Source organism: Chelonia mydas, chromosome 6 (genome assembly GCF_015237465.2).
Source record: "Chelonia mydas isolate rCheMyd1 chromosome 6, rCheMyd1.pri.v2, whole genome shotgun sequence".
NCBI lineage: Eukaryota > Metazoa > Chordata > Testudines > Cheloniidae > Chelonia > Chelonia mydas.
Window position 1 is genome coordinate 1,958,729 of NC_051246.2, and position 14,337 is coordinate 1,973,065.

Here is a 14,337-nt window from a genome sequence, read left to right on the forward strand (position 1 = left end):
TGATGTTTTCCTTTTACCTGTAACCTTGTTTCCAAAGCCTTTTACTTGCTTTTTATTTGAATCTCTATCTGAGGCTCTGTTAAATGAACTTCAATTTGGTTTGACTGTAAACCTGTGAGGGATGGGGGGGCTGTCATGAATAGGGGGAAGGGTAGCAAACTTTATGTATCCTTGGCAATTGTACTGGATTGCCTTACCTGTAAGGGGTTAAGTAGTTTAAATAACCTAGTTGGCACCTGACCAGAAGGACCAATAAGAAAAGAAAATACTGGGGGAGGATTTGTTTGTTGTTGTTGTTCCCTCTCTGGATGGAGGGAGAAGCCAAGCAGGTACAACATCTCCTGAAAATATATCTGTAATAATCCATCTAAATCCACAGAAATTGTAAGTAGGGCAAGGAAATGCATTAGGTTATCGTTTGTTTTAGCTTGTGAATTTTCCTATGCTACAGAGCTACTTTTATTCCTGGTTTTTTTGTAACTGTGAAGCTGAGCCCAGAGGGGAGTCCTCTGTCTTTTAAATCTTTTTATTACCCTGTAAAGTTACCTTTCATCCTGATTTTGCAGGTGTGATTCCTTTATATTTTTTCTTTATAAATAAAGTTCTTCTTTTAAGAATCTGATTGATTTCAGTGTCCTGAAGACAAAGGGTCTGGTCTGTGCTCACATTGCTAAAGCAATTGGTTGGTATAGTATTCTCAAGTCTCCCCAGGAAAGGGGGGGATATTTTGGGGGGATAGCGATTCCATGTGACCCTCCCTGAATTTTTGTGTAAATCACGTGGTGGTGGCAGCAATACTGTCCAAGGACAAGGAAAGGAATTTGTGCCTTGGGGAAGTTTTAACCTAAGATAGTAGAAATAAGCTTAGGGGGTCTTTCATGCAGGTCCCCACATCTGTACCCCAGAGTTCAGAGCGTGTGGGGGAACCCTGACGGTTCGTAGGTGGTCCGGCCTAGCTGTCATAACAGGGCCGAGGCCTGCGCACGAGGGACGGGCGTCTCCAGGCAGGAGTTGGAGGAATCTCAAGGCCAGGTCCCAAAGACAAGAGTCCGTGTCACAGTCAGGCTGGAGTTGGAGACCAGAGATCGGGAGACAAAGCAGAGTCTGGCGCTGCAGCAGGCCAAGGTCTGGGGTTGCCCGGCCCATTTCCTGGGGCAACCCCTGGAGGTTAAGTAGGGGCAGCTGACCAATCAGAGAGCCGCAGGGTACTGTCATGCTGGATCTTGTGGGCGGTACTTCCTATGGCGCCTACTCCCCACAGTGCTCCCTGGCTGTGCCTCAGCCTGGCCCCCGGTGGCACTGTGGGAATATCAGCTGCCCTGGACTCTGCAGACCTGGGTTCTAGTCCCCAGGTCCTCACAAAACCTGCCTGAGGGTGAGGTGTGCAGGCGAGCATGGAACTGAAGTGGAGCAGGGGAGCTCTGTTTCCATGGAGGCAGCAGATCGGCGTGCATTGTGGGTGTGCCGAAGGCAGGTGACTGGGCCCTGGACTGTAATGGGATCAGGCGTGTAAATTGCCAGCCTGCAGTGGGATACAAAGGGGTTTGCAGAGCACCTGGTGTGATAGGGTCCCTTGAATGTAACCTGGAAGTGGGGTATTGCTGAGTCCCTCCAACCAGGGCTTTCTCTCACCCTGTGATGCTGTTGCTAAGCCACAAACCTCTGCCACAAACCGCACTCACACAGACGTCCACAGGCAAGGACCCACCCTGCTGAGTTACATGAATACTTCTCCCAGTTCACTCATGAACTAACAATAAAGAGGCTCCAGCCAATTCCCCCCCAGCCTACAATCCCAGGGCTGTACCATCGTGTCCTGCTCAGAAGCCTGACCAGTGTAAGTTGATAACCCAGTCCACCCCTCCCTCAGTGCGGAGAGGGCATGCACCAGCTCTTGTTCCTGAGCAGATTTCCCAGGCACTTCAAGCAAATCCCACTGGTTTAGGTAAAATATAAAACCTGTTTATTAACTACAGAAAGACAGGTTTGAAGTGATTATAAGTAATAAGTGTCAGGTTTTGAAAGACAGGATTTGTAATAAGTGTCAGGTTTTGAAAGACAGGATAAGTGTCAGGTGTAATAAGTGTCAGGTTTTGAAAGACAGGATAAGTAATAAGTGTCAGGTTTTCAAAGACAGGATTTGAATCAAGCCGTGTCTCACCCTGATGGTCTAGTTCCTTACTACACAGGCTGGGATTCTCCTGTCCAGCCTGGGCCCACCTCCCCAGTTCAGTCTTTGTTCTCCAAGCGTGTTTCCAGGTGTTCAGTTGGGGGTGGGGGCGGGGGGGAGAGTGAGGCCAAGTGATGATGTCACTTCCCCTCTTTTATAGCTTCTTCCAGCCTGCTGGAAAGAGCCTTTGCTATGACGTGAGTCAAGAAGCCTCCATTGTCTGCGTGGTCTCTCTGAGAAGTCTCCATTGTATACAGATCCCGGGATAATCCTTGGGAGTGTGGATTCCTTTAATGGGCCAATAGGATGTCTAGCTGCTCTGCTGTTGCACCTGAAAGGCTGGTTGTGGGTGTTCCCAACCTCTCAACATATTTCAGTCACGCACACAGAGCAAAACTTCATAACTTCCCAACCAGAGACAGCACACACAGTCCAACCGGGTATTAATGTTCAACAGACCAAGACTTTTAAAGTGATACCTCACAAGGCAGACTTTGTACAAAACATCATAATTATCTGACCATGGTGATTATGGGGGTGCCAGGTTGTTGCTTTGAGGCCCAGCGTGCCACACTGGGTCTGCGAGTTGCCAGTGGAAAGCGAGAGTATCCCCTGGTGGGCACAGACAGGGCTCCGTCCTGCTGGCAGCAGAGGGCGGTGATTACCCGTGGACACACCGGGAAACCCCAAACCAGCATTGCAGTTATTCCATGGGAAGTTGGTGTGGGCAGTGCAGGGCTGGGTGATACGCTCAGGGAGATGCCCTGCTGCATTATGGAACAGCTGAAGTTTTCTGAGTGGCGGAGCTTTGGGGTGACACATTGCTGCAGCCCAGGGGAGAGGCGATGGCGTAAATAACCAAAGCTAAGTCATCATTGGCCAGGATGGGTGACGGGTCGTAGGCAGCCGGAGATGATTGACAGCGCAAGTCGCAGGTGCTGCTATGCAAGAGCTCAGCATCAGGGAGGAATCCAGGAACGGTCCTAGATGACGGAGTCTGCAGCAGGGCTGAGGGGTCAGCTTCGGCCAGGTTTTCAGAGGGGTAAGTTTGCTTTGCCGTAAGGCCTTAATTCCTGGAGTTTAGAAGATTAGTTTTGCTTTGCCTCAACTCTGCAGTTCCTGGAGTTCAGAGATTTAAATCCAGGGGCATCCAGTGTTCAGGAATGGTCTGAAACAGCCTGAGGCAACCTTAAGGCTGGTAGTGATGTGTTGGGGGAAGAAGCGTGCAGCTTTGCTCTGTTCCTCACTCCTGCATAGAGCGGGATATTTGCTTTGGCGCGAGGAAAGGGTGGATTATGGGTTATATCAGAAGGAATTCTGGACCTTTGACCCCAAGTGCCAACAATTCTCTGTCACCAGAGAGTACCTCACAGTACTAATTTAGGAAACGAACTTGATATCTTTTTGTGATGAGATGACAAGGTGGGGTGATAAAGGTCATTGTGTTGACAGAATAAACGCATGCTTCTGTAAGGCATTTGACTTGCACCAAACGTCATTTGGATTAAAAAGCTAGAATGATGCAACATGAACTTGGCCCACAGTAAATGGATTAAAAACTGGCTAACTGATAGGTCTCGGAATGTAATTGTAAACAGGAAACCCGCTGAGCGGGTGTGTTCCTAGTGGGGTACTGCAGGGAGCAGTTCAGATTGTACCCTGGGTATGTCTCATATACATCTCGGACCAAAGAATGCAGGCCCTACTTACAGGCTGGGGGACTCAATCCAGCAGGGCGGTGACTCGGAAAAACCTTTGTGGGGTTGTGGTGAATAATCAGCTGAACGTGAGCTCCCAGTGTGACGCCGTAGCCAAAAAGGCTAATGTGATCCTGGGAATGCATAAACAGGGGACTATCAAGCAGGAGGAGAGAGGTGATTTTCTCTCTGTATTTGGCTCTGGTGTAACCTCTGCGGGAATCCTGTGTCCAGTTCTGGTGCCCACAATTCAAGAAGGATGTTGATAAATTGGAGAGGGGTCAGAGAAATGCCACAAGAATGATTGAAGGATTAGAAAACCTGCCTTAGAGTGATAGACTCAAAGAGATCAGTCTACCCATCTGAACAAAGAGATGGTTAAGGGGTGACTTGATCCCAGTCTGTAAGTATCTCTGTTTAATAACAGGCTCTTCAGACTAGCAGAGGAAAGGTCTAACACGATCCAATGGCTGGAAGTTGAAACGAGACAAATTCAGACTGGAAATAAGGTGTAAATTTTTAACAGCAAATTAACCACTAGAACAATTTACCAAGAGTCATGGTGGGTTCTGCGTCATGGCATTTTTAAAAACCAAGATGACATGTTTTTCTGAAAGCTCCACTCTCGGAATGATTTTGGGGAAGTTCTCTGACCTGACTAGACCATCACAAGGTTCCTTCTGTCCTTGGAATCTAGGAATCTATGAGTTCACTGTGAAAATTTCCCACAAGGCTGTGATACCAGGCTATCTACCCACAATGCAGGACCCTTCCCACAGACCGACAGACCCAAGTGATATTAACAGCATGGCTGAAAGGTAAAGTCAGCCAAGATGCCAGTAGTGGAGATGCATCCAGGGACTGCATCCCCTGTTCTGTGGCGGATCCATCGGCCAATAGCTCGGCAAAGGATCCTGTGACACTTCACCCCACATTCTTCCCAGTGATATTATATGATTATGACATAATCATAATGTATTTTATGCAAGATAAGTCATGTGAGGTGTCATTGGAAAGGTTATGGTTTGCTGAATATGATTATCCTACTTGAATGCATGTATCATGTCTGTATCTGAAGTTAGAAATATTTCTATATATCTGTATTTGAAATGTGTTTTCACCTGGGGAATGCCCACTAGACAAGCTGTTTTCACTCTTGATATTCGGTGGGGAAGGGCCTATTCAGTGCAATGGCACATTAGGAGAACAATAGGTCTTAGGAGAAGCTTATCTCCCACCTGGGGAGCCTTCCTGAGGACGCTACAGACAGCCTCCAAGTAATGGCTGCTGTGACCCTACAGGGACATGTGACCAGGTCACCTGGTGCTGGAGTCCATCTTGGGATGTCAGTCTTTTTCCACTGACTGGCGTGGGAAGCAAGCTTTGAAAGGAAAGATTCCCACCATATGCAAAAGCGATATAAGGCAGGGGAGTGACATCATCAAGGTTCTTCACTGACTCCCCCACCCATGGAGACTCCTGGAAACACCTGAGGAACAAAGACTGAACTGGGGGAAGTGCTGGACCCAGGCCAAAGGGATTTTTAGCCTGTGAATGGAACACCTGGGAATTCCATACTGCAAGCAAGTGCAGCTGGCCCCTTAAGAATCTGCAGCCTGTTTGTATCATCTCTTAGGGTGAGAATTTGCAATTCATCTCCAAACTATGTAGTGTATTAAGCTTAGTTTGTATTTTTTGTTTATTTGCTGGGAAATCTGCTTCGATCTGTTTGTCATCCCCTATAATCACTTAAAATCTTTTGCAGTTGTTAAACTTGCTTTTGCTTTATCTAAAACCTGTGTGTGGGAGTCATAACTTGGGGCAGAAAGCGGTTGCATATTCCTCTCCACATTGAGGGAGGGGGTGAATTTCATGAGCTTATGCTGTACATTTCCTTGTACAGTGCAAGACAGGATAATTTTTGCATTTATACTCCAAAGGGAGTGTGTGCCTTAGGAACTGGGAGATGCCCTAGCTGTAGCCTTCCCATGCAGGGGCTGGTCAGAGCATCTGCATGTAATTGCAGCTGCATGTGTCCCTACCTGCATTTGTGCTGGTGAAAGTGCAGGCTGGAGACTGGAGAGGGCTTGGCAGGTTGTCCCAGCAATACGGTGTAGAAGGGAGCCCAGGCAGGTGGGTCAGGGAGGCTCAGTGGTACCCCAGTTCCAGGTGGCACCCTGAGGGGAGGAACCCGTCACAGATCCTACGTGATTGATATGCACTGAGTTTAAAAGCCTGAAAGGTCAGAAAGCTCCAAAATGGACACCTGTGTAAAGAGGGAAAATAGGAACTAGAAATGTCAGTCTGGTGTTTCTTGGGTGATGGACACGACCCCCAAGAGAAAGCCTCAGGAAGTTTGTGTGGAGAACCCTAGCTGACAAATCATGGCAGTTAACCAACCTTCTCCCAGCTGCAAAGTTCTGAAAGGAAGAATCTAGGAACGTCCGTAACCCATGATTGATCCTGAAGTTAAAATCCCACAAGAATAGATATACGGTGTATTCCTGTTTCTCTGAAACCCTGTTATCCAAACCTCTGCATTATCTGAGTCCCTTCCTTGTCCCCCAGCATGAAACACCTGTCCTCTGCAACAGGATCTCATGTATCTGATGCTCGGGGACCAGGAAGGGATTTGGAGAATGTGGAGGTCCAGATACTAGAGCAGAGACCCCCCAGCCAGGAATAGGAGGAGGACGATGACCCGCTCCAGACATGTGGGAGGCCACCCTCTTACTGAATGGCTCCTGCCCTCTGGATTATCCAAACTCCCAATAAACTGAATAAAATCCATGTCCCCCCCAGGCTATTCAGATAATCGGGAGTTGACTGTATCCTGTTGCAAAGAATGAAACTACATGAGTCAGCCTGTATTTCTCTCTCACTGTAAAAAGGATGAGAGCTAAAGAGAGAAGTGGTTCAACTTGATTGGTCACCTGTTACTAAATATGAAAATTTGTCGCCTGACTTGCCCTCAAAGACGCATCCAGAGACCCTTGAAGGAAACTTGTGCCGAAATCTAGTAAGAACCGTACAGCGGCTGCCAGCACCAGCTCGAGTGTAGACGAACCCAGCGGAACTAAAGCTCCATCTAGGTGTAGAGGCTGAGTTGGAAAATCCACATCTAGGTCACAGACAGGTACCAATGGCTTGTTTTCTGCATGTAATTCCCTTCTACTCCAACACTGTATGGGCTATACTCTGTTTAACTACTTACATGTTTAGGCTGTGAAGTCTGAGGATGACTTAAGGGCATAATGGGTTTGTACTTTGCCAGCCAAACGCTGTCCTAAATGTCAAGAAATAATTTAAGGAGAGCGGGTCGAGAACTTTTTGTCAAACAAATTTTGAACCAAAAAGGGCTTTTGGACCAAAATGAAGATGTTTGTTTTCGTCCAAAAAACTTGTTTTCTTGACAAAAATAAAACCGAATACGAAACAATTCCCATTTTTATAAAAATTGTGTTCCTTTTCTCTCATAGTCGAAAAGTGTCTGTCTGTCTGTCAGTCAGTCAGAGAGTGAGAGAGGTGGGGGGAGGTTAATTTAAAAAGTGGGGGAACGGAGAGAAACGGAATGATTTTGAAAGGAAATGAAAATGGTCATGTCACCATTTTTGCGCTGACGAGGTGACTGAGCCATTTGCTGAGAGAGGGCAGCACAATATTCTCCTAAGAGGAACACACGGGACACCCAGACGGTTCACAGAGAGTCTGTATCCACTGAAAGCAAAGCTATTTCCTCTAACGTAGCTTCCGTATAAAGAAGTGAAACCTTCTTGCTGGGAATGGGTTGGAAGGGATGTCACAATGCTGTTTGCACAGTGTTCTGTTCTGTGTATCATGCGACCACTGGGAAGACCTCATCTGTAATCCTGGGTCCAAATCTGTCACCCGTCTATTCAGCTTAACCACGGGGATGTTCAGGGGAGCCTGAAGCCCATCTGAAAGTACCTACAAGGGGAATAGAAATGAGATCTTAGAGGCCTCGTCCATCGCTTTGGTCTGATGCAGCCCATTGGCTGGAAGTTGAAGCTAGACAAATTGAGACTGGAAATAAGGTGTCAGCGTTTACCAGTGAGAGTCACTGCCCGTTGGCATGGCTTACCAAGGGGCGTGGGGGATTCTCCATCACCGACCACGGTTTTTCTACCAGATCTGCTCTGGTTGAACCAGGAATTAGTTCCTGGACATTCTCTGGCCCGGGTTACAAAGGAAGCTCAGGCTAGATGATCACAAGGGTCCCTTCTGGCTCAGGGATCTGTGAGCCTATGTTGCAGCAAGAGGGCTCTGTGCTGGGCCAGGTGCAGAGAGGGGATGCTGGGATGCTCAGGGGGACAGAGAGCCCATCTTGTGGGAGGAGACTCAAAGAGCCTGACTCATTCATCCTAATAGGAGGGTGAGAGGGGCTGTAGGCATGGGGGCAGAGGGACGCCAAGAATGGGGAAGAGCCATGGAAGCAGAAGGACAACGGGGTCTGGCCCAATCGAGGTGGGAAAGGAGAAGGTGGCTCCCAGCCCCCAGAGAAGGCAGGTTCTGGAAAAGCCTCCCTGTGGGGCACGGGGGTGGGGCAAGAAACCCAACTTGTCTGGAGAAGGAGGTTGAGAGGAAGCAGAAGTCATTCGGGACTGGCGTCTGCAGAGAGTTTGGTGCTGTGCTGCTATGGTCCCAGATGTGGAGATGTAGCCTGTGAAACCCCTGTTGGAGCAGTGCAGGGTCGAGCCCTTTCTAGATAAAGGCTCTGATTCTTTCTTCTCCCATGTTCACTGGGAGGCTGCCCAATCGTGCTGTGTTAGAGTGGAAATGGCCAGGCCGGCTCAGGGGGATGGGAATGGGGCAGGGGACTCTGCTCTGGGGAGCTGGGGACTGGCATGCTCAGGGGTGGGGTCCCAGCTCGGACCCTGCTCTCTCCCTGCAGCAGGGGCCAGGGGCTCAGCCAGAGCTGGGGCGCCCGGTGCAGCTGGTGCGTCTGGACGAGGAAGGGAACCTGATCCTGGACGGGGAGGCCCTGAGCCGCTGCCTGGAGCAGGGTGGGGTGGGGGACGCCCCCGTCTGCCTGGTGTCCATCATCGGGGAGCAGCGCCGGGGCAAATCCTTCCTGCTGAACTGCCTGCTGCGCCGGCTCCGGAGCCTGGTGAGTGTAAATGGGAACAGGAGTGAGCCGGGGTGTGAGCGGCCCCATCCTGCCCCCTGCTGGAGGAATCAGAGCTGCACACGTGTCTGTGAGTGCCCCCCTCCACACGTCCAGGTAGCTGGAGCCATGGCTGGACCCTAGTGTGTCTCTCTGTCTGAAAGTAGTATGTCTGTCTATCTGTTTGCACCCTAACGTGTCCGTCTGTCTATCAGATTCCGAGCACGCCCACCCATCACCAAGTATTCCTCACCACTCCCACCCCACGCTCGCACAATGAACTCCCTGTGATGGTTTGCGGTTCAACCCAGACTAGGGAGGGGTGGTGTCACCGCTGGCCTCTGCTTTCAATGCTGCGATGGCGCCCGGACACCAACAGGCAGCCGAGAAGCCTGCAGGCCACACCCAGGCTCCCACTGTCCCGTTGCTTTTTGCAGAGGGACCCCAACACCCTGTCCCGAGTCACCCCGAAACCCCCTACCAAGGTTAGGAATTTCTGGGTTTCTCAGAACTGTGAGTTTCGGGTCATGGTCTCAGCCTCCCTGTCCACCCTGCCAGCAAACCCTTCAGGACTTGGCAAGTCGTCTGCCTGTCTTGGGGGAAACAAACACTGAACCCCGACTCCTGGGCTCCCCAGAGACGTCTCCCCGCAGTGCCCATCCCGCTCCTGCAACATGCCCAGAAACCATTCAGTGCTTTGCTCCTGTATGGAGACAATGTGTTGCCACTTATCGATTTAACCGAGTGGCAAACACGCTGATCCCAATCCCACCCCTGGGCCGGTTAATATCCAAAGTCAGACAAGGCTGATTAAAGAAAAGGCCCCAGGGTTAAGTGACACCTCGTGTGAGGAGTAAAGCTGGACAGGGCGACACGCAAAGAGAAGGGAGAATGCGCTTCTCAGTCTAATGCTGAACTTCTGCAAGTCACAGTCTTGGCCGTGGCAGGTTTCTCCCCTCCAGTCATTTCCTGGAGCCTTCAGCTCCCTTGGTCGAAGGACCCACCACTGTGATTTCAGGAGCTCTGTTCTGGTTAGTCCCACCAGTGCAGGATAACACCAATGTCTCCGTCATAAATATAAAGGGAAGGGTAAACCCCTTTAAAATCCCTCCTGGCCAGAGGAAAAACCCTTTCACCTGGAAAGGGTTAAGAAGCTAGGATAACCTCGCTGGCCCCTGACCAAAATGACCAATGAGGAGACAAGATACTTTCAAAGCTGGAGCGGGGGAGAAACAAAGCCTCTCTCTCTGTCTGTGTGATGCTTTTGCTGGGGACAGACCAGGAATGGAGTCTTAGAATTTAGTAAGTAATCTAGCTAGAGATGCGTTAGATTCTGTTTTGTTTAAATGGCTGAGAAAATAAGCTGTGCTGGATGGAATGGAGATTCCTGTTTTTGTGTCTTTTTGTAACTTACGGTTTTGCCTGGAGAGATTCTCTATGTTTTGAATCTGATTACCCTGTAAGGTATTTACCATCCTGATTTTACAGAGGTGATTCTTTTTACTTTTTCTTCTCTTAAAATTCTTCTTTTAAGAACCTGATTGCTTTTTTTCATTGTTCTTGGGATCCAATTGTTTGGGTCTGTGTTCACCTATGTAAATTGGTGAGGATTTTTATCAAGCCTTCCCCAGGAAAGGGGGTGTGGGGTTTGGGGAGGATTTTGGGGGGAAAGACATTTCCAAGCGGGCTCTTTCCTGGTTATATATCTGTTAGACGGTTGGTGGTGGCAGCAATAAAGTCCAAGGGCAAAAGGTAAAATAGTTTGTACCTTGGGGAAGTTTTAACCTGAGCTGGTAAAAATAAGCTTAGCGGGTTTTCATGCAGGTCCCGACATCTGTACCCTAGAGTTCAGAGTGGGGAAGGAACCTTCACAGTCTCTTTGCCCCGCTCCTATTACCCCAAAGTCTGATGTCTCTGTTTAAGGCGTAATACCAGCGAGTATCCAAATTTCTCCTCTAGCGTTAATACAGACCTTGCAGAGTGATATTTATCGCCTGTGGGTCACTGACTTTCAGTGAAGGCCTCACTCGAGACACTTTTGATAACACAGGAATATTGTAGATTGTACAATAACAATAACACAGGAATATTGTAGAGCCATTGAGTCAATGATTTATTTGAGGTTCAGGCCCTCCCCCGCCTCTTTATAGCCCAGGAAACGTGTCCTTTGAAAATTCAAACCCAGCCTAAGCATCTCTCTCCTGCTGGGGAGTCATGGGGTTATCTCTGCCCCTCGGTGGCTTGACGTCTTTGTGTAGCTTCTATGGAAATACATTTCCAATATCCCGCGGTTTCCCTTGGAGACCCAGTCAAGCAGGTTAGCACCTTCCCTGGCCCAGGGCAGCCCGGCTGATGCATGCTTTCTCATACACATTTTAAGAGCATAATTCTTGTGCATGGCCACACCCCTTTGCGCACACCCCGTGCAGACGTGACGCACGAATATTAAATACCCACGAGGGCTGAGTTTGCCAGTGAGATCCCACCTGCCACCCATTGGGTCTGGAGCCTGACACCAGAGTGTGAAGTGCAGAGAGTCCCTCAGGCCTGGCAAGAGTTGGTGACACAGAGCAGTTTGACCCACCAAATGGCCTGTGTCACCCCCCCATTCACACCCCCCTGAGGCCTGGGGATTGGCAGGTTGGTGAGAGATGGGCCCAGTCACTCTCATCCTCCACCCTGATCTGACTGCCCCCCTCCCAGCAGGATGCGAGGGACGGGTCGTGGATGGGCCAGGAGGACGAGCTCCTGGAGGGGTTCGAGTGGCGCGCGGACATGCAGCGAGTCACCAAGGGGGTGTGGGCGTGGAGTCAGCCCTTCTGGGTCCCGGCCAAGGGTGAGAAGTTAAGTGGGGGCATTGGGGGTGCACAGAGAAGGGGAGGAGGCCATGGGGGGGGGCTGGGAGAAGGGAAAGGGGAACAGGGTAGAGGGCTGGGAACAGAGAGAATGAGGGAAACCAGGAGGGATGGACAGAGATGTGGGAAGGAGGCCCCAGGGGAACCCCCTGGAAAGAGAACAGGTGGGAATGGAGAAGAGCGAGAGGAGGGAACTAACACGGCAGGGAGGAGGGGAGGGGCTCAGCAGGGGGCGCTCTCCCCTGGCAGTCAGGGCTGGTCCCAATGCCCCAGTGCAGCACTAGGGGGCGCTGTGCTGTAAGGTGCAGGGCAGGGTCTCAGTAGGGGGTGCTCTCCCCTGGCAGGCCGGGCCGGCCCCGATGCCCCCTGCGGCACTAGGGGGCGCTGTGCTGTAGGGAGCGGGGCAGGGTCTCAGTAGGGGACGCTGTCCCCTGGCAGGCCGGGCCGGCCCCGATGCCCCCTGCGGCACTAGGGGGCGCTGTGCTCGGGGCGGGTGACGTGGCTGGGAAGTGGCCGGGGCCGGCCGGCCCTGCTCGTTGCTGTAGCTCTGTCTGTCCCCTGCCTATTTGTAGATACTGAACACTGGCTGTCGGGTGAAGGACCCGGATCTCGAATACCTGGAGGTGAGGCCGGCAGCAAGACGCAGAACGTGGCCGGGCCGGGTTCACCCATGAGCCCCTCAGGGTTATTATCTCTCCCCATAGGTCCTGTGGGGCAACTGAGGCCCAGAGAGAAAAAACGACTCTCCCACGGTCACGTGGGCCTCTGGAGTCAGCACTGTCACCACACGGCCCAGCCTGGCTCTCTGCTCCCAGGTGTCCAGCGTGGGCCACTGGGCCAAAGTTAGGACCCCTCCCTCCCCTCCAGCCCAGCTCCGCCGTCGGTGGGAAGCTGCTGGGGCCAGGGCCTGGGGCGGTCGCTCTGCCCCCCTGTTCTGCTTTGCTCTTCTCTCCAGGCTCTTACCCAGCCTCAGCCCCCCCGGATGGAGCCCCTGGCAGTCGTGCTCTCAGCGACGTCACTGCCCCCTGTGGCATATGGCGTGTCCTGCCCCTGCACCGCGCCCCGGGGAGATTCTCTCTGCGGGACACGGGTTGGATCTGGCGAGCCCTGGAACCAGACTTGCTCCTCCCCGGAGCATAGGGCACGGAAGAGTGGGGTGTACCCAATGGCTATCCCCCTCAGCACCAGACCCCTGTACCCCACGGCCTCCCCCCACCCCGTTGGCTGGGAGCACCCCGCTTCTCTCTGACCCATGGAAAATGTCTCCATCCATCTCCAGCTTTGTTTTGCACTTGTCAGGCCTCACTGCGAAGGGAGCAGGTCAGACTGGGGGTGTGGGCGACCAGGCCCCTTTGCGCTTCACAGGAAGGATCCCCCCGCCCAGTGTAAACACCTCCCAGCCCCCAGACTCACCCGCCCCCACACTCTGTTCTCTTCACTCCGCAGATGTTTGTGCAGGTGGCTGAAGTGGTGGGAGAGGCCTATGGACTGGATCCCATTCAGGTGAGACGGCTTCTCCCCCATCACCCGCCCTGCCCCATGTATCCCCACATTGCACCCCTCCCCCACTCCACAGCATGCTCCTGGTCCCTCGTACCAAGGCTGTCTTTTACAGCCGATACTTCGGTGAGGTCCTCGCTACTTACAATACTAAATCTAAACTGACATCACCTCTTGTGGGTTCGGTGACTAGTTGATGAAGAAATCTGTCGGCTGTCACACCCAGGAATATCTGAGCCCTACCATTATTAGTAGCACTTTTCCACCAGTCTCTGCCTGGAAAACTAAAGTCTCCATAATCACACAATTCCCAGTCGTATTTATTTCATTAAAACTATTCAAGAGGTCTCTATCCAATGTGGATCCTGGGGGTCTGTAGCAGACCCAAAGCACTCTCCCAGGGGAGCCTCTGGTACGTTTCTTCCCCAAAGTGATCTTGACCCAAACAGATTCTGTTTTATCCAGTCCATCCCTTCTAATTTCTTTCCACTCTATCTCATCATTAGCATATGTCAGGGTTCCCACACACTCTGAAGTCTGGGCTGCAGATGTGGGGACCCGCATGAAAGATCCCCTAAGCTTATATTTTATCAGTTTAGGTTAAAAACTTCCCAAGGCACAAATTCCTTTCCTTGTTCTTGGACGGTATTGCTACCAACACCAAGTGATTTGCACAAAAATTCAGGGGAAGGTCACTTGGAATCCCTATCCCCCCCAAATATCCCCCCAAGCCCCTTCACCCCCTTTTCTGGGCAGGCTTGAGACTAATATACCAACTAATTGCCTTAGCAATGTAAGTACAGACCAGACCCTTTATTTTTAGGACACTAAAATCAATCAAGTTCTTAAAAGAAGAAATTTATTATAAAGAAAAAAGCAAAATCAGAATGAAAGGTAACTTTACAGGGTAATAAAAAGATTTAAAACACAGAGGACTCCCCTCTAGACTCAGCTTCACAGATATGAAAACAGGAATAAAACTACCTTTGT

The 14,337-nt window shown here is 50.9% G+C and overlaps 1 protein-coding gene across 1 annotated transcript in view; it reads left to right on the forward strand.

Annotated features, from left to right (window-relative positions):
- LOC114018310 overlaps positions 1–14,337 on the forward strand; it is a 71,511-nt gene that overhangs the window by 25,695 nt on the left and 31,479 nt on the right. The window contains exons 15-19 of the mRNA XM_043548298.1: positions 6,670–6,695; positions 8,780–8,995; positions 11,699–11,857; positions 12,420–12,470; positions 13,294–13,350. Coding sequence (XP_043404233.1) covers positions 6,670–6,695; positions 8,780–8,995; positions 11,699–11,857; positions 12,420–12,470; positions 13,294–13,350 — 509 coding nt within the window. The remainder of the gene's footprint in view (positions 1–6,669; positions 6,696–8,779; positions 8,996–11,698; positions 11,858–12,419; positions 12,471–13,293; positions 13,351–14,337) is intronic.